This window comes from Ochotona curzoniae, unplaced genomic scaffold, assembly GCF_017591425.1.
Source record: "Ochotona curzoniae isolate NIBS_2020 unplaced genomic scaffold, NIBS_Ocur_1.0 contig_4093, whole genome shotgun sequence".
Classification (NCBI taxonomy): Eukaryota; Metazoa; Chordata; class Mammalia; order Lagomorpha; family Ochotonidae; genus Ochotona; species Ochotona curzoniae.
Genome location: NW_024466124.1, coordinates 3,250,134 through 3,273,003, shown reverse-complemented (window position 1 = coordinate 3,273,003; position 22,870 = coordinate 3,250,134). Strand labels below are relative to the sequence as shown.

At 40.0% G+C, this 22,870-nt stretch overlaps 1 protein-coding gene across 1 annotated transcript in view; it reads right to left on the bottom strand.

The window, feature by feature from the left end:
* Positions 1–8,151: 8,151 nt before the first annotated feature.
* The window catches only part of LOC121159211 (limbic system-associated membrane protein-like), a 390,706-nt gene continuing 375,987 nt past the window's right edge, over positions 8,152–22,870 (bottom strand). The window contains exon 3 of the mRNA XM_040984190.1: positions 8,152–8,381. Within this exon, the coding sequence (XP_040840124.1) occupies positions 8,152–8,381 (230 nt within the window). The remainder of the gene's footprint in view (positions 8,382–22,870) is intronic.

The window sequence follows — 22,870 nt, the reverse complement described above, 5'->3', positions numbered from 1 at the left end:
TTGTGGCACATTTTCATTTAAACAAAGATATTCAGAGACACTGTGCAGTTGTATATCACTGCAACAAAACTAATTAAGGCAGTCACACTTTTTTGCACAAGAAATAGTGCAAGTAACAATTGTTTGCAATATACTGAAGATTAAGGGTGTAATAGCATTATGTTTAAAAGAAATATATGACTTAAATACAATTTTTTTTTGCTAAAAAATCGCTCAGGATTATCTGAACATTTACTGCATTGTAGTCTTTGTGTAGGTGAAAGATTTTGGTTTGATATTTTGGCAATCAGCATTGGGTAACTGAAGGTTAGAGTAACTATGATCATTTCTTGAAATAAAATATCAGCAAAGTTTACCACATTTTTTGATTTCTTAAGAAAGATTTCATGATGCTATGTTATAACATTTTCTCACAGAACTTAGAAAATTTTACAAAGACTCCTGCAACTCCCATATCATAGAAGTTAATGTAACACCTCAAAATTTTTGTTATCATTTCAACAATGTTTACAGCATATTTATCAGAACCTGATTTTGTTTTAAGAAACAACTTTCTAAATTTGTCCATAAAAAGCAACTTTTTCTCATTTATCCTGAGATTAAAAATAATTCAACTACATCTTTAGGCTCCAATTCTAATTATATTTCTCTTGCTAATCCCACCATATCTGCAATTATTTCCTCTACTAAGATCTTCAACTTGGCAAAGATACCCATAAATATTGGAATTAGCATTGCCCAAAGTCATGTTAATATTGATATTTTGACCTCATCTCATGAATCATACATTTTCTTAGACATATCTCCAGAAGATTTTCCATTGATTTTATTCAAGTCTACCAGAAGGACTGCTTGTCCATGTAGACTTTAGCAAGCCCATTTCTTTAAAAAAATAAACAAACAAGACTTGAAAGTCAAAAGTACCGCTTGATGCTATTAGCTGCTGAGTGCATGTTGTGTTAGCCAGCATGAAAATTGTGACATAGCGGTTGAAACAGTAGCATCCTCTTTGAATGCTGGTTTCAATTCGAGCTGTTACGTTTTTGACACAATTCCCTGCTCACAGCCCGGGAGAAGCAGCAGAAAATGACCCAGGGGATTAGGTCATTGACGTCACACTCAAGAGTCTGATGAGGCTCTGGGTTACTCACTTTGGCCTTGGTAAAACTGCTTGGGGCAATGAGCCAGCAGATTCGAAGCAATCTCTCTTCCCCTCCTTTCCTTTCTCTCCCCCTTTTTCCCTCTGTCTCCACCTCTCATTCTCTCTCTGTGTCTCTGCTTTTCCCTTTCTCTGTAACTCTTTCCAACAAATAATTAAATCTTAAAAAAAAAAGAAATCATTAATCTTATTGTACAACTCCCTGATAACATTAACTATCTTGGGTGAGTAGGTACATTGTCAATAACAAGAATTTTGAAAGAAATTTTTATTTTCTGAAGCACAGATTTCAAGTAGTGGGCTGAAAATATTCTGCAAAATGCATGTATTGATATCCAGGCTTTGCTGTCCATTTGTAGAGCACAAGAAAGTTAGATACAGTAAAATCCTTAAAGATCCTAGGCTTTTCAGAATGCTCCATCCAACCTGACATAAGTCAGCCTGGAAAACATATGTTGACTTCCCCAAAGTTATGAAAGTCCCAGATGAAATCTTTCAATCCAAGGTTGTTCATTCACTTTGAAAATCTAACTTAGTCACTTTAATCCATTAGTTAGAGTTTCTGGATGACTGGCATCTGTGTGAGCACTTGCTTCTCTTTATACTGTTAGGATAGGGAGATGTGCTATCTGAAACCCATCAAACAACCCTTCCTATCATCATTTCTGTTGTGACTTTATCAACTCTCAGCCATCCTAAAATTGAAGAGAGTCTTGGTCTTGGATTTAGGGAAAATGTTGTGGCTAGTTTGATTTCCTAGCCAGATCTCTAAAAATGTTCTCCATATGAGCAATAAACCTTTTCACTTTCTATCATAGTGTAGTCAGTGAAGTAATACTTTTAATTTCCTTCAGGAACTTTCCCTCTGCTTTCACAACATAGCTGTTTGGCATTAATGGCCTGCCTTTCCTCCTATCTCATGTTTAACCACCACTTCTTCACTAAGCTTAATAATTTTTACTTTTTGATATATAATGAGAGATGGGAAACTCTTGAACACTGAGAAGCTGTCATACGGTTATTTGTCGGCTGCATTTCAATGGGGGTACAGGGGTGCAAGGAAAGGGAGAAGCATGGGGTACAGCCGTCAAACACTCACAATACTGATTATGTTGGCACGTTGAATTATTACAGACTGCAGAGCCCCCACACAACCACAATAGTAACAAAGGATTCTGACCACAGGTCACTAAAACATCAGTGATAAGGACAAAATGTGAAGTATCTCAAGAATTACTGAATATTCCACAGCCCACAAAGTGAGCGTAACTACTGAGTGATGTTGCCAATAGACTTGCTTGACATAGGTTGCTGACAACCCCCAACACGTAAATATAAAACATAGCGTCTATGAAGCACAATTAACAAAGTGTGCCTGTATGCATCAAGTAGAACACAAAGCATTATATAATAGACACAGTGTTATATACATTGATATGCACACTTAAGTCATTATAAAAATGAGTCACTGAAGAGAAAATATAGAAATATCAAGGTTTTCTTCTGTTAGATAGAGACATTAGGACTATTAGAAGCACAAGAATTGTTTTCAAAGAAATTTATATGTGTCTTTTTAACAGCAGCATAGCAAACTAACAATATAATTTAACAATATTTGATCGCCTAATGCATATCCTTGCCAGGTCTTTCTCTAGGCAGATACCTAAACTTAGTGTACTCTTTTTCCCTTCATCTTTTTTTCTCTTTTGCCAGATCCTATTCATCCTTGAGACCTCAGGGCAATATTTCCTCAAGGAAGAGTTTTGCTAGCCTTGCAGATTTTGCTATATAACCCTGTTTTATGATCTTATTGATGGCTATAATTTTCCTTTATAATGTATGAATCTAATTAATGGGTTATTCATATACTTATTAGTTTAATGTTCTGCTTTCTTATTGAACTATAAACGCCATCTATTCAGGGATTATGCCCACCGTACTTTTCATAAAGTTATTTTAAACATTTTATACTCTACATAATTTCTGCCAAATGAACAAACTGTAGGACACATATCAACTCTCATCTGAAAGTACTTGTGTTGACGGGTGACACATTTTAAAACAAATATGTAAGAAGGACACTAACAACAAAACATAACAAGATTTTCTCCTCTTTGGAAAGGGAAATTGGAATAATATAAATTTAGGAATGCGAGAAGTAAAGCAATTAAAGAGCATATTGAGTATTTAGCCTCCTTTTAATAGTCACTATATGATCAATAACCTCTGCCTGTGAAGCTCACGGATCTGACTGCTTCACATCTGTATACTGCCAAGACTGACTCATGAAACATTCTGGAAGGTCTATACAGGAACATTTCTGGGAAATAACGTCCTGTTTCCTGGATCATATGCGTCCTAATGCTACAAACATGGAGGCAAGATCATTCTAATTCTAACCGGCTAATTCCAAAGACCAGATCTCAGTTACTTCTAACTTTTATCTGCAGCACTGATTTAAAGAAATAAAGTTAATTAAACATTACGTATTTCTGTCAAACCCACATAGTCAGAGGCTATACTGGTCATTAAGGGTGAGTTACACAAATTGCAGTAAGACACACTAGGATAAAGCATTAATGGAGTTCAAAAACATCATCAACTAATCATTCAGATTTGGAAATGAATTGAAAGGGATCTCTCATACCAACAGATGAAAACCCAATGTCCAATGAAAAAAATATATATTCCAGACTCCCTGGATTCTTACTGACCCCACCCATGTTAGTGTTTTTCTATTTACATCAATAAATGCAAGATGCTTCTTCAAGCCAGATCTCTATGTTGTCAAGTCTGGCTTCTGGATGGATGGAAAGTGACACAGCACAACCAAAGTGACTCTCCGCCTAAAGCCGATTCTCAGTGTATCTTTGAGGTTTGCAGCTCTAGGAAGCTACCAGGGTTTTGTAAACCCTTGTAGAAAACGCAACACACTTTCTGTAACCCTGAGCAATCCTGACATCATGTGATGCACTTGAGAAAGGGACTTCCCCATGATTGTGAGAACGATTCAGAAACAAAGTTAAATGAAGAGGGGAAGAGCACTGAGCACAGAAGAGAGATCAAACACTGCATAGAAAATACATGTTACGGTGCAATTGCCCTCTGGGAGTCACGGTATTATGAAAGTCTAACTTAATTAAGGGAGAAAATAGGTCACATTTAATAACTCTATACGTGACATGTCATGTTAAAATGACTGAAGAAAAGAGAAAAATTAAGAAATCCTAAATGTAACAGAGGCAACTGTGGAATATGTCAATTTGTTTTTACCTCATTGAAGTCAGATGTTAAGATTTTGAATATATGAGGAATCAACCATCATTTTAATGTCTTCCTTAAAAACTCTTAAAATATGCTGGAAAAAAAGTCGTGTAAAATTAAAAAATAAAGGAACTAAGTTAAGAGGTAAATTTTTGCTTGTAGAAATGTTCCTTTTTTTTTTTTTCTTTCGTCAGGTCATCAAGTCACAGGTAATAGTATACTGACATATCCTGAGTCACATCATTTCCCTTTTAGGGGCTTGATGCCCCTAAAGGGTGGAGCTAACTACAGGAACATTTCCTCTGCAAAGCAGTCACATCTCTGTACTGTTGAAGGAAGAATTAATAATTGAACAAAGTTAGCCAGGCTGCTTTTTTTCCCCCTTTGCTCACACAGCCATGGGCTGCAGGCAGATTTCCTATCGCAGAGAGCAGTCCCTTCTCCAAGTGTCTCCAAGAAATGATGAGCATGACGGGTTGAAATGAATCACCCCATTTTGAAATTTTGAAAGGATTAAAGCACATAAACTAAAACTTACCCATAAAAATCCTAATGTCCTCTGTAGAATACGATAGGTAAATTTTCTTACCATCCAGCAGACGATCATGATGGAGTGGTCTTACAGGGCAGACATGGAAGTGATCAAACGGCAGGCTTTGGAATTTATGCCCATTATAACAGAGAATGGTAACCTGCTCCCTGCCCCTGTCCGCCAGTCCCCGAGTCTGCATATGCATTGGGAAACTAATTTTGCATGTGTCAGAATAAAACCTAACCACAGGGATGATTTGATAAAAGACCATGAAAGAAGGAGCTTTCTCCCCTGAAACGTGAGGTGGGGGGAACTTGGAGTATAGAAAGCCCTTGGAGTATGGGCAATGCCTGAGTTGTGATCGTGTCCCAAGCCATGATCTTACACAGTGATCTTTAAACTACTCTGTAAGAGATCAGAAAGAAAGTAGCATTGATGTTCCAAATATACATGGAGAATGTGCTTAATGATAAAACTATTCAGGGATTCCAGAAATACTTTGCACTAAAATAAATTTATCTTTTAATTCTACTTTCCACTAATAACCTTGTAAAAAATGCTGTATACTCAGCTTCGTGGGCCACAGGATCTTTGTTGCAACTCCTCAACTGCTTTAGAAAAAAAAAAAAATGTGGACTTTGAGTATATACCAATAAATACGGCTGTGTTTTAGTAAAACTTCGTGTGACCCTAAAATTTGAATTCCATGATTCTTGCATGTCAAAAGATATTTTTTTAATTTACCCCTTCCCCATTTTTTTTTTTTTTTAGCAATTTAGCAACCACATTGCTTGCAGGTAGTATTACATAGGCAAGAATGGATTTGATTCCCAGGCTGTCTTTGCTGACCTTTGGTTTTGACTACTAAGAATTCCTCTAAGTTCATTAATTTTTCCAGTCGATTTTGAAGTATTTAGAGTTTTCTGAGAATATACGAATAAACTGTCTTTATTCTGGAAGATACGATGTGGCCATTTGTCTTTTCTCAACTTGAAATATCATGGAAAACAAGGTTATTCAGGTTCAAGTAAAACTGTGTTATGATAGGGAGTTTATTGTACTTAGTTTTGAAGACCAAAGCTCTTGGAAGAATGGAGAAGAGTAATGAAAGTCTGGTTTTGTTTCATAATTTTTCTACTCATGGACAAAATTGCATCTATTTGGGGGTTAAGTCAGGAATTATATTTCCCCTTTAAAAGCTAATTACCACACAAAGCTATATCAAAATAATCATTTGTATTAGCATATTTCACTGTTTGATTGTAACTGGAATATATCTGTCTTTCTCCCTCTCCTTTCCCCTTGTTTTATGTGCTTCCTTGTTCCACAAGCTATTGAGAAGTTAGAAATAAAATGCTTATGTAGGTTAATAATTAGAAAAGTGAAATAAAATAATGGTATGGAAATAACATGAAGGCAGGAATATAGTTTATATATGTTAGCCTAGAGGACCTGGGGGCAGGCAGAAAGCTCCTAGGTGGTGCCAAAAGTTCCCACGGGGAATAGCGGTCCTGGACTCATGTAAGTGGACCAATCAGAAGACAACACATACCTTTGCATCAAGCGCAGTCATCACCACTAAAGAAATGTGCAGCTGAGTGCAGGTGTGACTGCAGCAGCCTGTGGACCTTGTGGCCCAGGGAACCTCGCCTGGTTTTACCATCATTCTGGTCTCAGTAGTCTCACTATTTCGGTGTGGTTTTGTATCTAACAATATATAGATTTGATACCCTACATTCCTAAGCAGTTTGTTTAAAGTATTACTTACATGTAATTTATGCATAATAACTTATATTCTTTTACAAATAGGTTGTAAATTTAGCCTGATGTTTGCCATCATTCAATACAATGAAGGAGTCAAAATCACAAACATTCACTGGACCCATTCAAAGAAAAACGAACAAACCAACTATGCTTAAATAAAGAACAGTGGAGACACCAAAAAACAGAGAAATTTCCTCAAGGAACTTTTTCAAACAAAGATTATGTAAAAGTTAAATAATCTCTTGGCAATATTAGAGTCAATCAAATAATTCTAGAATGCATCTGTTTTACCATCCTGAAACACAAGCCAATAGCTTTTGCATCAATTTGCCATTCATAAAACAATGCTACTTGTGAAAGGGTTAGGAGACTTAGATTTGGGAGCTACTAGAACCATCCAAGTAACATGTGCTCCAATTTTAGCTTGTTTTAAGGAGAAATGTGGTATCTTTCAGTTCACATCTCAGACATCCCTCTTTGTGTGTTTTATCCCAAGTAAGGCGTAGGATAAATCTGTGACATAGTGCATTCGAGACTGATATCCCAAATTAATGTGCTTTGGATGTATATATCATTAATAGGCTGCTTATATATTAATAAGTGATGGGTTGCAAGTATTAAGTTTTGGGTGAGATTTTCTTAAGAAAAGAGAAGCCTCTCATAAGAATATTTGTCTAAACATAACATTACCATATAAATTGGCTCAAACATTGCCTGAAAAATTACTTTGGGGTCTAATAATAATAATAATAAAAGATGGCACTATACTCTCACACACAAATAACAGAGACTTTAAAAGTCACTGCATCCAAACACTATTCTGGCCATTTGGAAGTAACTTAAGATAGTTCCACTTTATATTCAGCTCTGCCTTTTTTTTTTTTTTTTGGTTATGTTGTAAATTAAATCCCTAGATACATATAAAAGGAAACTTTGAAAGAATAAATTGGTTAAAAGTTGGGAGTTCTCTATCAAAATAAAAGGCATCTTATAAGAGTAATTGATTCATTGATCCTCTTTCTAGAACAATTAAATAGCAGATGCCATTTTTCAAAGACTGTGTCATCTGCAAAGGCATAATTTTACATGTGAGAAAATGGATTTGGTGGAATCAAAGTCATGCATTCAGTCTTAAACATTATGTATACCATTTATACAAAGGTCAAAATTAGGAGATAATCTAGCTATGTTGATGACTATAAGTAAAGCAAAATAAGCAAATATAAATAATTCTATAAATTTAATTTATGCAAAAAGTGTGTCAATACCCTCACTTGCCAAAATTGGATGTGTTTTAGATAAAGCCTTAAGTCCTTTAATGTCCCTCTCTTTTTCCTTTAAGAAGATAAGCTAGTTTAAAAGTTGTACATTTTATAAACCTGAACCCATTGGCAATGACTATGAAGACCCTAAACCCCGAGTAGCAATTTTCTTAGTGTTTTATCAATACAAAGTCTAATTTTTCTTCTAAGCAGTGAGATTTCAGAGCCCAGAGATACCACCAGAGGGCATCCTGCGAAGCTGAAGGTTGCTTACCAGTTGGTGTAAGGTGTCTCCAGGTAATAACAGGCTCAGGGCGTCCATTGGCCATGCAAACCAGAGTCACGTTGCTACCCTCATTCACAGTGACATCCGAGGAGATATTGGAGATCTTTGGTGGAACTGTAAAGACAAAAGCATATGAAACATGTAATCATATCAATAAAAGAGGTTTGCATGGTCTGGTACCATAGCCTAGTGGCTAAAGTCCTCATCTTGCACATGCCAGGATCCCATATGGGATCTGTTCTAATCCTGGCAGCCCCACTTCCAATTCAGCTCCCTGCTTGTGACCAGGGAAAGCCTTGGGATCTTACACCTGTGTGGGAGACCCATAACAAGCTCCTGGCTCCTGGCTCCTGGCTTCAGATTGGCTCAGCTCCAGCCATTGTGGCTGCTTGCGGAGTGAATCAATGGATCTTTCTCAGACTTTCCTCCTTTCTGTATATCTGCCTTTCCAATAAAAATAAATAAATATTTTAAAAAATGCAGAAGAGACTTGCAGCACTGGAATGTGAAAGTGGTAAACTTGATCTTTCATTACATCATTTGAAATTTTGTGTTAAGTAGCCAGGATGCTGTAAAGATCCATATCATCATTTATGTCTTGTCCATTCTCTGAGGAGGTTCCAAGGAAGGCCTTCAAAGAGAAATCACCTTTCTGTGTGGCCATCTCTGTGCAAGAGGAAGTATACCTAGCCCTGCACTAAAAATGCCTTCATTCTTAACTATATAAACTTCATTTAAACATTAGAGTATGCAAATTCGTAGATAGCAATCTTTTTATCACTGTTTTTAAATCTCTTTTCTTGTGCACATATAGATTTATATGATAATAAGTATAGTGTAATATCTGCTTCAAAATGTCATGGAAAGAAAATTGGTGTGTGTTGGTGTAAGATTGAACATTTGGGTTAGTACGATACGGTGCTTATGTTGTGACCACATAAGCAAACCCTGAGTAAACTCCTGCAGAAAGAAATCCCTAAATGCCCTCTTGGAGTGTAGCAGTCAGGACTGGTGATACAATTTAGAACTTCAATGCTAAATCAATAAGGTCAGTATCACAGACAAGCAGGCATTATAAAAACACTGTAGTACAATTACTATTAATACTACCATCACCACTGCTAATAGTGAACTTTATTTAAAACTTCAGGCCTGGTGCGTAATGGTTAAGGTCCTTGCCTGGAATGCGCCGGGATCCCACATGAGGACCAGTTCTAATCCCAGCGGCTCTGCTTCTCATCCCTCTTCCTGCCCATGGCCTGGGAAATAGTTGAGGACGGCCCAAGTACGGGGAGTACTTTTACAGGTATGACACTGAATGGACCAGAGGAGACCTGTAAAAGGAATCTGAAACCAGCCTGACTCCCAGGCTCAGGCTCCTAAGCACTGCCTGAATGAAATTTCATCTTTAAAATCCAGGATACCAGATGGTCAAAACAGCAGAAATTAGTTTTTGGTGCTGTGAAAAATGAGTCCCCACGGGCAAACAGTACTGCTGCCTGACTTCCTTCATTAGTGTTTTGTGTGGCAAGATTAGCTCCCACTTTGGTAGGCTTAAGTGGGAAGTAAATTACTCACAAATTTCATAACCATGGTTATGCTCTCGTTACAGATAGCATGGCTTATGTCTTGACTGTAATTTACCTTTTTCTCTTTCCTTCTCTTTTGTTTTGTTTGTTTTTTTGCTTTTTTTTTTCCTCAACCCAACTGCTTGTGAAGTTCTTCAGACACTATGTGTTCCCAGGAGGGAAGAGGACAAGAGAGGATGCAGGAATTCAACAGTTGTAATCATAAGAAGGATAATAATGAATTTTATGTTTCCTCACTCTTTTTTCTCACAAAGGACTCTGTGAGGTAGTGAAGAGTACAGGATTATTTTGTTTGCAGAAGCAGGTACTGACAGCCATGCAGTCCCTGTAAACAGCCATTAGGGGGCACTGATGGTACTTGGGCAACTGACCAGAGCTGTACAGGCAGATGTGGAGAGGCGGTCTCTTGCGACCTTAGAATTCACTTTACAATGACATGTGGGCAGAAACCAGTTACTTCAAATCAAACCCAGGGGCAGAAATAGCCTGCAGTCAATGCCCAGTATTTTGAAGTTTCTATTTATAGAGTTTTGATTCCACCTTTTAGCTATTGAGTTTAAGGGTCATTTTCTTGTATTCTTACATTGACTTGAAATGTACTCTTCCAGACTTTTACTTTAAGGAACAAAAAGATGATACTCAATTTTTTAAAGATTTATTTTCATTTTTATTTGAAAGCTACATATAGAGAGGTGGAGAGACAAAGAGGAAGATCTTGTGTCCACTGATTCACTCCCCAGTCTGCTGCAACGGCCAGAGATGAGTTGATCCAAAACTAGGGGCCTGAAATTTCTTCTGAGTCTCCCACGCAGGTGCAAATTCTCAAGACTTTGGGCCATCCTCAGCTGCTTTGCCAGACCACAAGCAGGGAGCTGAATGGGAAGTGAGGCCACCAGGATATGAATTAGTACCCATATGGGATCCCAGCACATGCAAGGCATGGAATTTTGCCACTAGGCGACTGCATTGGGCCTGGTGAAACTCATTTTAAAAGAGGAATATGATAAACAAATTGTAATAAATGTCAAAGGTGATATGATAAATAATTATGTCTGGGTTTGGAATGCAGAGATCCTGATGTCCTTTTCTTCTGTTTAATATTCCGTTTCTAATTCGCAGATGTTCTGAACATCTCGAAAAAATGCAAAATACAAATCAATGCTGATGTTCAAGAACGCACTGTAAATATTCTAGATGCATTCCTCGACTATCTAAAACCAGTCACAGACAGTTAGGCAATAATTATAAAAGCCCAAATCTACTCAAGCTGTACATGCTTCTGAATTGTAACACAGGACACAGTGTAAAGCGAGGAAATGTAGATATGTCAGACGATGATGATGATGATCAATAATAGAAACAGCGTGAGAAAATATTTTACCCCAGAAAGAAAGGATGGATGAAGAAGCCTTGATGAATGAATGTTAGGCCACAGCCGGACAGGAGTAACAAGAACACAACATGGTGACAACACGTGTTAATTTTTCTGTATGTATATATAAGTAGAAGACAGGGTTTCAAATGCTGATGCTTTAATGGAGTGTTAAATGTTTGCAGAGATATATTTACTGATTGTGTATTACTCCATGCATATATTCACACACCACATGATGCCCCATAAATATACACAAATTTATATGTCTGCCAAGCTTTCTTAAAATGCAGTAATTTTAAAGGAGAGAGGCTCAATATATCTAAAATTAAAACATGCAAATTTCAAGAATAGAAAATGTGTCCATGGCTAAGAGAATTATTACCTATGACACTCCACTAGTGCCTTTTTTTCACAAATGAGATAAATCTTCGGGACTGTATTTACATGCCATGCAAGTTAAGCGCATTGTTCAATCCTTCATCAATTCATTTTGATAAAACTGGGAATAAAATATATAACAAAATAGACCGTAAGGTGCTAGTATGAGCATCAAACGGTACTGGTCTTAACTGAGGATGACACACTCTCATACACTGCATCTCAAGGCATCAGAGATGCAGAAAGTGTTGGTATTGAACAGCTAGAAATGCGAATAGGTTGCATCCTGTATCTCACTTATCCACCGGTCACTTGATGGGTCTTAATTCATTATTTACTTCACCACTTTTATTTTTTACCTGTAACTTCTCAAAAGATTTATATACAATGCCATCTTTTTGGCTTTCAAAGGAGATTGCTCTCCAAATCCATGCCATACTCTAATGAAATTTTTCCCAAAGTTTAAGAAGGAATTATTCTACATTATATTAAATTACATTACATCTTCATTTCCCATTTATTTTTGAATTTTGAATGCACTCTGGACTCTTAACCTTGCAAGAAAAAAATTGGGGTAAACTCATCAAAAATCACAATTACCAAGAATAATGTTAAAGTATTAAAGCATTTCCATTTTTAACTTGTTAACTATAATCTCCTTCTTCCAGGTCTTCATTTTCTTGGATTTTAGGATTCCTCTCACCCTCCTGGCTGGCCTTCCCACTCTAGCTCTACTACTCTTTTTGTCCTGTTCCTTAAACATCCGCACAGCTCTTTAAGGGATTGATCACTGTTATTTTTCTCTATCTCAGTTCTACACATTCATGGAGAGATCTTACCTACTTTGTGAATTTAAAAGCAAATGCCAAATTACTGGTGACTCCTATATTATTATCTCCAGTCCAATTTGTCCTGGTAACATTTTTGAGACTATTTGAGATGTCTATAATGTGACACAGATATGCAAAGTTCAAAATATTCAGTCATAATGTACCTTCCCACAAAATACCTGCTTTCTATTTTATTTTATTTTTGCTTTTGTTTTTGTTTTTGTTTTTGTTTTTAGTGAATGGTGTCATGCAAAGGGCGGCCCAAGAAAAACAAAACCAACCAGTTGTGTGTCTTCTGGTGTTTCACTATCTCTGAGATTCATCCATTCATTACTCTCAATCCTTAAATTTACTAAACCTTGATACGCACATCATGGGGGGGGGGATGCTGAGTAACTGCAACAACATTGAGACTAGTTTTGTTGCTTCAGATTTCCTCTTTTCATCCTCTGCACCATCCATGTACCACATCACAATCAGAATTATGTTTCTAAATGGTGAATGTGAATAAAGTGGCCTTTAATCTCAGTGAATTCAAGATAAAACCCAAACTTTAATTTTGTTAAATACTTTTGTTTTTTATGGCTACATGATTGATCATGGTGGGAAGAATTGAGTATTAGGGAAAACTGGGTGAACTCATTGTTTCCAATTTTGTTATTTCTTTGTATTATTTCTGGGAGGAAGGGCTGAGACAAAGGGGGAAGCCACACACAACTTTACAAATGCCCCAGGATCGAGGGATGAGGAACCACCACCTCATATCAACCCAGAGTCTTAATGTGTACATATTCCAAGGGTTCTACTCAAGTGGTTTTAATAGTTCCGAAATGCTGTTGATTTCACCAATCCAAGGACGATGTTACCTTCCCAATATCCACTGACTGACGTAGTAAGCCTCAAGTCTCCATTCACCGAGAATTTTTGCTGTCATTGTTTGACTAGAGTAGTTGTCCAGATTGATCTGTTCTTCTTCTGCCACGGCACCAAATGAGCTGTCATATTATCCTTTTACAACAGGGCCTGTGTCTACTGTTCTTGCAGGTGAGCCCAAGGACCTGGGCCAGGTGTCCCAGTCCTCGCTGGATCCCCCACCCCCGAGACTAGCAAACTTGACACCCAGCTCACAAGCTGGACACAGGACCTCGGCCAGGTAACCTGAGTCCCTCATCCCCAGGGCTCACGAACACGGCCACCACCACACAGGTAGACCCCAGGACCTTAGCCAAGCTACTGGAGCCCGATCTAATCCCTGGTCCCTGAGACTCATAAGCCCAGCACTGACTGGGCCCAGGCTGGCAAGACTTGCCTCATGTCAGCAATCTGGCCTGGTCTAGCCTGTCCCCTGTTCCAGCTCTTGTTGATGGGTGCTGCAGCCTATCCCAGCCCAGCCTAATCACTGTCCTGGCCCTAATGGGATCTAGCTGGCATTGTGGCCTGATCTGGCTTCTCTTGCCCCTGTCCTGATTCTCAGGTCTTCCAGTAGGTATTATAAACTGGCCCCGACTTGTATGTCCCCAGACCTGATCCACATGTATGCTGGCAGGTACTATAGCCTGGCATGATCTAGACTGTTCCTTGCCTTGCTTTATGTGTTCACCTGAAGGACTGTGTCCCGACGAAGGAGTTTTCTAAGCTCCTCTATCAGGTCTCTTCCCAGTGGCAGTTCTCATGAACACCAGTGGTTTCTTGGCCCAGGTTGACTTTGTCCGTCTCCTTTCCTGGTAAGAACAATGACATTGCTCAACTGGCCCCACATATTCTGGTTCTTGCTGTTGGGTGTTGCAGCCCAGTGATACCTGCTCTGCTCCCAGACACAGCTTTGACATGGTTCAGCAGGAGTCAAGACCTAGCCCAGCCTGTTGTACACCCAATCTAGCTCTCACGAATACCAGTGGGGGCTGGAGTCCAGCCCAATCTGTTGTTCCCCAGACCCAGTGCTCACCCACGCTGGTGGAGGTTGTAGCTGTGTCCAACCTAGCTTGTTGCCCCAATCTTAAACTCTTCCTCATCAATGGAAATGCCAACCCAGCTTGGGTGTCCCCTTAGCTCCCCAGCCAGTCTTGTCCCCCATATGAAGTTACTGGTAAACCAGCAGAGACTGCAGTTTCATGGGGTAAACCCACATTTCCCCCATAGATTTTGCTATCGGACCCACTTCTCTCACTCTGGTTCTTCCCTCCACACCAAATTGGTGTTAGCTCCCTATTTCCATACACACATTGTGCACTTATCTATGGAAATCTCTCAGCTGTAATTCCTAGCCTGGATGTAATACCATAGGTCATTGCTCACTGACACCTGTGTGATCCCATTATCCCCCTGTAAATCAATACCTCTCAAACCATGAGGTTGTGCTACCATGCCAGGGACCAGAGAACTGCCAAACAGCAGGAGTTACTCCATTTTGTTATTTCCTCACTTTGTAATGGTCTTGGAATGCAACATCCAGTTATCCTTCACCTAGTTTCCTGGTAACCTTTCACCTGTAGTTGTTCACCCAAGATAAGGGTTGTCACAGTGACCTCCACCCTATCTGGCCCATATCCTGCCATAAAACTTCCCCCCTCCAGCCCTTACTTGCTGCTTAAATACTGCCTGAAAAAATAAAGTTTTTGGAGCTTGATCAGACCTCCTGTCTTGCTCCCATTCTTCGTGTCTCCTGTCCCCCCCAATTGTCGGTTCTCTCCCCAGGTCTCCATTGAAGACTCCGCAGGCCGGGGCACTACCAGGTGACCCAAAGGGGTTCACCCAACACTTTTGGCATCTGAGGTGCCTGGGCCCATGCCAGGGAGCCATGTGGCCTGGCTACATGCATCCATGCAGGTCAAAAAAACTCCTGTATGAGGTGGCTCTGGAAGCCTGCTGAGCATCCCTTCTCCCAGGGAGCCAGTGTGCTCAGCTATGCATACCTGAGCCAATTAGAAAAGTCCCCAGGCTGGGGATTCTGAAGACCTACCCTACTAGGAACTCCCCTCCCTAAGGCAGCTACACAGCCCAGCTGCATGCACCCATGTGGATCAAAAAGCTACAGGACTGGGTGGTCCCAGAAGAATGTTGAGCATCCCTTCCCCTAGGCAGCTAGTGTGCTCAGCTGAGTGTACCTGAGCTGGTTAAAAAAGCCCCCAGGCTGGGGATCCTGAAGGCTCACCATGAATGCCCCTCCCCCAAGGCAGCTCTTTAAAAAAAATTAATTTAAATAATCTTACTTGATTAGGGTACAAATGGTCAAGGGCTACAAGAAAGTGGATAATACCATTGTTTCCACACTAATATTTTTTTCCCTGTACCTGGGCAGTGACTGAGTCCTTGGCTTTCTCTAGGCCCAAGAGAGATCTACCCCCTAGGGTGAGTACACCATGAGGGGAACTTGGGAACTGGATTAAAGTCCAAGGCAGCTCTTTATGTAGCAAGCTCCTTTCCTGCTTTTGGGTTGAGCTTGTCAGAGGATCCCCTTACTCTTCTTCAAAATCTCACCATCATTTGCTTTCCATCATCACATGGCTACTAAAGTGTTTCTCCTGTGTTATTGCACAGATGCCTCATTTCTCCACCACAGCACTGTATCCTAACTGTATCCTAGGCTTCAGTGACTTAATCCTTGGTCTCTAACTGGCCAGAAGCAGAAGGAAATCAATCAGATGCAGAGTGGGGTAGAAAAGCAGTCAGTTGACTCTTTTGCCTAACCTCAAATAATTAGCAGTTGTTACTTGTATTCAATTGGAAATTCCATTCCTAATGGGACAAATTAGCAACAAATTGGTCTCATTAGTTATTGTGCTTTGGAAGTTGGGGCAAGGGTTGGGTGGGTGGAGGGGTGGCCTGCGTGTGTGTCAAGGTGATGGGATGTTACGATTTCTTTCTTTTTGTTCTCTACTAACTTTCTTGGTGCAGCCCCCTTTAAACCTGTCACTTGCATATATAACAGGCTATGGGGCAGCTAGGCTTGTTTACATAGGACTTCAGAATAATACAGAATATTTCTTAAGCAGCAGGATCAGATTCTGAATTTGGCTTTATAACTGTGATCTTAGGATTCAACAGAAAGAATAAAAATATGCAGTATGACACATAAATGCCACCTTGTAAAACATCCAATTTCCACCCAACCTGACATTGTGCTTCTGACAATGCCACTAAAGCAGGCTGTACAGCATGCTGAGGGAGTTTCCACAAGGAAGGATAAGACTGGAAAACAACACACACTGCCACACTAAAGTTCCTCTGGAGTTTTGACCCTTGTATTCCACTAGCTTACACTGCGACAAAATACATCATCGGCATATTGCTGGTGTTCGATCTATTTTAGCTGCACAAATTAATACATTTATTTGCATGTCTCTGGGCCTCTACTTCTTCATATAGCATTTGAGGATAATGTATATAATATTGGCAGTAGGAATATTACAGAACTGCTATCAGGGTCAAATAAGCTAATGCAGTGAACTTTATTTGAAGCTTCAATAACCATTGTTTTTACTTATTACATCCTAAAGCCAGTTAATAAAGCAGTTTTGGATTATATTTCCCAAGGTAAGATGATACTATAATCTATGCAATTTTATGTTTAATGGCATTCTAGTTATTGATGGCTGCCCAGGGCACTGGAGACTAGGGGCTGGTCTGCCCTGCCCCGACATCTTGTAGGCTCCAGCCTGGAACAGGAGGAGGGCCACAGGAGCCAGTTACGTCACCTACCTGGCGGGATTCCAGGTGACCAATGGCACACCTGAATGGACATTCCTTGCATAGTTGGGACTCAGACAGCCCCTTTGCCCTCCCACGTGTCTAGAGGAGTATAAAACTCCTCTACACGTATCTCAGACACCCTTTTCGCTTCCCTCTTCCTTCCTCTCTGTGCAAAGGGGGCCCAGGAGTGGATTTTCCAATAAAGCTTGCATCTCAACTCCGAACAACTTGCCGATATTATTCCACCAGCAGGCGTGTGGTCAGTGGTCATCATCTAACAGTTATATTCTTGCAGACTCCATTATTGCCAAAATGTATAGGGAATTACCATAGTTCATAATTAGTGCTATTATTAACAATAAATCATTCCAAAGATACATACTGAATTCTTATCTACTAAGGGACAGAGCTGTGCCAGTATGTTCAGTCCTGTAGTCAATGTCTAGAAATTTTATGTTTATAATAAAATGTGACACAAAAGGATGGTCATTATGGTACAGTGAGTTAAGGCACCGCTTATTGTGCCTGCATCCCAAATGGGAGTGCTTTTTAAGACTCTTTCTCTAATCCAACTTCCTGCTAATGTGCATTGGAAAGCAGTAGCCAATGACTGGAATGACTGAATCCCTCTCATCCCAGTGGAAGACCTAGCTGGGAGGACTGGGCTCCTAGTTTTGGTCTGTTCCAGCCCTGACTCTTAAAACCACTTGGGGAGTACACGTGCAAAGCAAAGCATGTGAGCTGCCAAATGTGTCACAATGTGGTAAAGTTAGGGGAACTGGAGTAGGGGACTCATAAAGGTGACATACAAATACCAGGTACAATCCAGAAAAACGTCATCTTCTTGTAATCCTCTTTGAATCATACAGGGCCACATTATGAACATAGTTGTTGTTTTTTAAAGTGCTTCCATCCTGACTTGTCATAGTCCCCTGTGAAGTAGCTGACATTTTACTGCACTGGCCAACACAAATCTTTTTGGGCTTTTGAGTCCTACACTATTCCATTCTCAAGTGGTCCTGTGAGTCCCTGGCCCTATCCTAAGAAGTCAGATTTATAACACAACTGTCTCTAGAGACTCAACCAGATAGTAGCCCTATCATGAAGGGGGTTGAGTTAGACGCTTCTAAGTATTTCCAACACACTAGTTGTGGGACAGAGAAATGTTAAGCAGCCCATGTTTTATATTCCTCAGAGATGACTGTCCTTCCATGGATACATGTGTAACCTGGATGCTACTTAAAATGAAGGCATGTTAAATTGGGAATATTCTGTATTTACTAAATAATCAAAATCAGCTAGGAATACAGGCAATGGGGCTGGTTAGAAAAGAAGGCAAATCATCCAGGCACCAACATGTGCATTGCTGACTGACTGGGAACGGCCATTATTGCTGCTTCAGCAGTAGGTCCACCCTGTGGGATGCTAAGTGGATGTTTGCAGGGATGGGTCGTTGCCTTGCAGCAAATGGAAGCGTGACTCTACTCACTGAGGCTGCAATTACTCAGGAAGTCAGCAGCCTTTTCCAAAGTTTCATATTCCCAGACCTTTATTCCAGGTGTCTGGATATCTTCTCTTGCTTATCTGGGAAGGTATCCACATGCTAATTTCACCAAATGGATGGAAGAAATGAAACACATCTTCCTTTTACCTAGGCAAAATATCGTTTCATTTCTGGCACTTACTGAATAGATTTCAGAGACACTCTCCAACTATAGCAGATGGTTATATTTGGCAGAAATGAGGGTATGGGGTAGATGAAAGCTCAGCAATATTGGGCTACATTAAGCAGCAAAATAGCAATCGGGTGATAAGTGGCATCCTGAGACTTTATCGGACGAGAAGTGTGTCACCTTCACTATCCAATCACTCCTTCCCTTTGCTGGAAAACATAAGATCTGTTTCCTATGTTAAAGGGAGTTGTTTTGCATCATTTTTAAAATGGGTACAAATTCAGATTGTTTTCCTGACAAATTCTTATCCCAGGAAAAATATATGAAGTTTAGCCCTGAACCATGGCATCCCCTTAAAAGGTATGCTATTTTTTGGGTCTGGCACAATGGCGTAGTAGTTGAAGTCCTCACCTTGAATGCCACGGGATGCCATGTGGGTGCCAGTTATATTCCCGGTACCCCCGTTTCCCATCCAGCTCCCTGCCTGTGGCCTGGGAAAGCAGTCAAGGACAGCCCAAAGCTTTGGGACCCTGAACCTGTGTGGGAGACCCAGAAGAGGCCCCTGGCTCCCAGCTTCGGATTGGCTCAGCCCCAGCCATTGTGGTCGCTTGGGGAGTGAACCATCGAACGGAAGATCTTCCTCTCTGTCTCTTTTCCTCTCTATATATCTAACTTTGCCATAAAAATAAATCTTTAAAAAAATTGAATAAGGAAAATATTGCCTATAACTCAAGGGTGGATTCTTCAATTAGTAAGAGAATATTACACTTGATAAGCCCTTTTATCCAAAGCAGAGAGGATGTTAAGTCAGGAAGGAGCAGTGTGTATATAAAAATAGAAATACAAAAGGGTTAGAGATCCTCTTTTGTTAATTATTCTTAACAGGACTGTAAGCCAGTAATATTTATCAAATGCCTATAACACATGGACGCACTGTACCACATGGACATGGGAAGAGATGAGAAAAGAATAAAGAGAATTGGGCCTAGCACAGAACCCTAGTGGCTAAAGTTCTTGCCTTGCACTAATCCCAGCACCCTGCTTCCCATTTTACTTCCTGCTTGTGGCCTGGGAAAGCAGTCAAGGATGGGCCAAAGCCTTGGGACCCTGCACACACATGGGAGACCTGGAAAAAGTTCTGGCTTGTGGCATTGGATAGGTGTAGTTCTGGCTATTGCAGCCACTGGGGAAGTGAATCAAAGGATGGAAGATCTTTCTCTCTCTCTCATTCTCTCTGTATATCTGACTTTACAATAAAAAAATAAATTTAAAAAAGAATAAAGAAAATTATGATTTACATCAGGCAGTTGTTAATTTCAACAGACATGGCCATAGGAGGCTATCAAGAAATATTAAGAAATTACTCTGATATTTTCAAAATGGCTTATTGTTCACCTCATTTTTTATTTCATTTTGAAAATCAAAAATATGTAGAGTTAAGTATGGCACTTGTAAGAACGCCTTCAAGTTACTGATTTCATGCCTACATTACTTGTCTAAATCTTTTTTTTTTCCCCCAGTTGCTTAAGGCATCTAGTGTTCTTTGCATGTGGTGAAGGAGGTAGAGTCTAAAAGAAAACAACCAGGGTGAACTAAAGCATGCCTGGAATACAATAAAAATACTAAAAGTTGTTTCCTGCCATTGCTACAGGGCCCGGAAGATAGAATATTCAGACAAAGAATAGAATTGACAGGAGGTTTTTAGAATTCCTTTCTTGGCATTGTCCCCATTCAAAGCTTACCAGGAGACATTTCAAACAGAATGTGAAACATTCACATTATTTCCTTCTAAACAAATAGTGTTGCCATTGTGAATTAATTAATACAATCATGCCAATTACAATTTTTCAAAAATTATACATGATGGTAGAAAACAGGAGTTGTTGGAAAGGCTAAGCGTAGCTAGGAGTGATAGAATACTTTCTACACTTCTAAGTAGGTCTACATTTCCAGAGAGGTAAATGAGGTGGAGGGTTTGGAATGTGTCAAAAATAAACCTTGCAGTTAGCGACTATAAATTACATTTCTCCCTTTCACTGGATAAACATTTCTCTTTGATTGGAGGGGCAATGGATAACATTTATGGAGGAAGATACAAGTAAGTAGAAAAGGGAGAAGAAATGCTAAAGATAATAATGGTGATAATGTTAGATGCAAACCAGTTTGTGTCTTTATCTTTACCATGTCCCCATATGACAGCTCAGAAAAGTATTATGACCGGCCATGCCTTCTTACCTATACTGCGGGTGAGAAACACACTCAGACTCATTCTTTCAGCCAACACAAACAAAACCTGGAGAATGAATGTTAAATTCGTAACTAGTTCTCCTGATTGTATCGAGAACATCCTAAGAAGGCCTTGAGATTTCAAAGACTTGATTATCTACTACTTTCAATGAAAAGGGTGCCAGGTTGATCAGCAATCAAGATGACTAGGGTACAACTAGGTGGGTGGAGAATTGCACTAATCCCAAAGTTGGAAATGTCACTAACTATACAGAGAGGATGAAGTATGGTTTGCAGAAGTTAACTTTTTCTGCATTACGCAGTTCCCATATTAAAGGATTAAGTCTTTGACTTTCTGAGGTATTAGGTATTTTTCCAAATAATGTTGATAATTCAAATACCTAATTCCAAAATCAACAACACAGCATAAATGACGTTTCTCTACAGGACCTTACACTGTCTAAATCAAACCTTTTTGCCTTAGTGTAGCCAATAGGAAATGGGATTTCTCTTCTCTTTCCTTGCTCTTCACAGGTTCAAGAGAGGAGCATGATGTTGGCAGTAGTGAGAGCAAATGTTCCATTTCTGCCCTCACAAACGAATCCCCAGCAGGGCAAGTCTATCATTAATCTTCAGCTAAATGTGAAGTTCAACACAGAAGGGCCGCAGGTCCCACCTGTTTACTGAGAGCCCTGGGCATGTTAGGGAGAAAATGTCAAAGATTTCTCTTCTTTTGCTTCTGCACCATGCCGTAATGTTTTATTCAAACCTCCATGTCCTAAGGAAACAAACGCTGCCTATCAAAATCTCACCCACCTGCCTCTCAGTGCACACATAAACATGCACAACACCTCTGACTCAGAAGCACTGATCAATTCTTGTGCAAAGCAGTCACAGTGACATGCTACAGGGCTGACGCACTCCAGCGAATGGTTTCTGAGGCAGCTGCGACCCTCCGGTGACTGTGTTCATAGCCATCTGACAATGCTCCTGCTTATTTAACATGATGTGTCCAGTGACCCTTCCAGAAATAGATGGTTTTATCTACCGCTGGAACTCTGGGTTCATGTCAGAAAAAAAGTGGCTGCTGGGAAAAGAGTGGGGAGCAGAGGTGGGGAGGGCAGGTGATGCAGATGCCTCTGAGAGCAGGGTCACCATCAGCAGCCCTAATGGAGTGGAGTGAACAGGAGGGATTCCTCTAGCTTGGCTGTGCATAAATTCTTCATTCATAACTTCTCTCAACACCAGCAAGGACAGCGGTTTCTCCATCGGGTCTGGATTGGGGGACTCTATAGGAAATGATGAGCACTCTCATAGAATATGAGAGATTTAGGAAAACAATGAGAGGGACACTCAGGCTGTCCTTCAGCAAAGTCATGTCAGGGCCTGGGGATCAGGAAGAGGTCTAAGTGCCCACAGCATCAGATGCACACTGACACAGTTCAGTGGTTTCAACCATCTGATTCTATATTATTGGTGATATCTGACAGGAAGATTTTCATTTTCAATGAACCACAGACCATATAAAGCAGAGACATACACACCACAGTGGTAAGGCTGGTTTCCAGTCCAAAGAGTTCCAACTGACAGAGAACCAGGGCTGGTGGCTACCAGGGGTATTCTGTATTCACAACCCACATTTCTTCCTTTTCAATCATGGGAGAGTACTAGCTTTCCCCTCCAGTTGCTCTAGCTTTGGCCTTGTGGAAGGCACTCAACATCAACTGGAAAATCACATTACTCAGAGTCCTTGGCCATTGAGAATCTTTGATTTCCATGAGTCAGACGTACTTCTACCTGCCACACCAGCCTCAGAGCAATGTGCCTTGCTCAATACGACTTC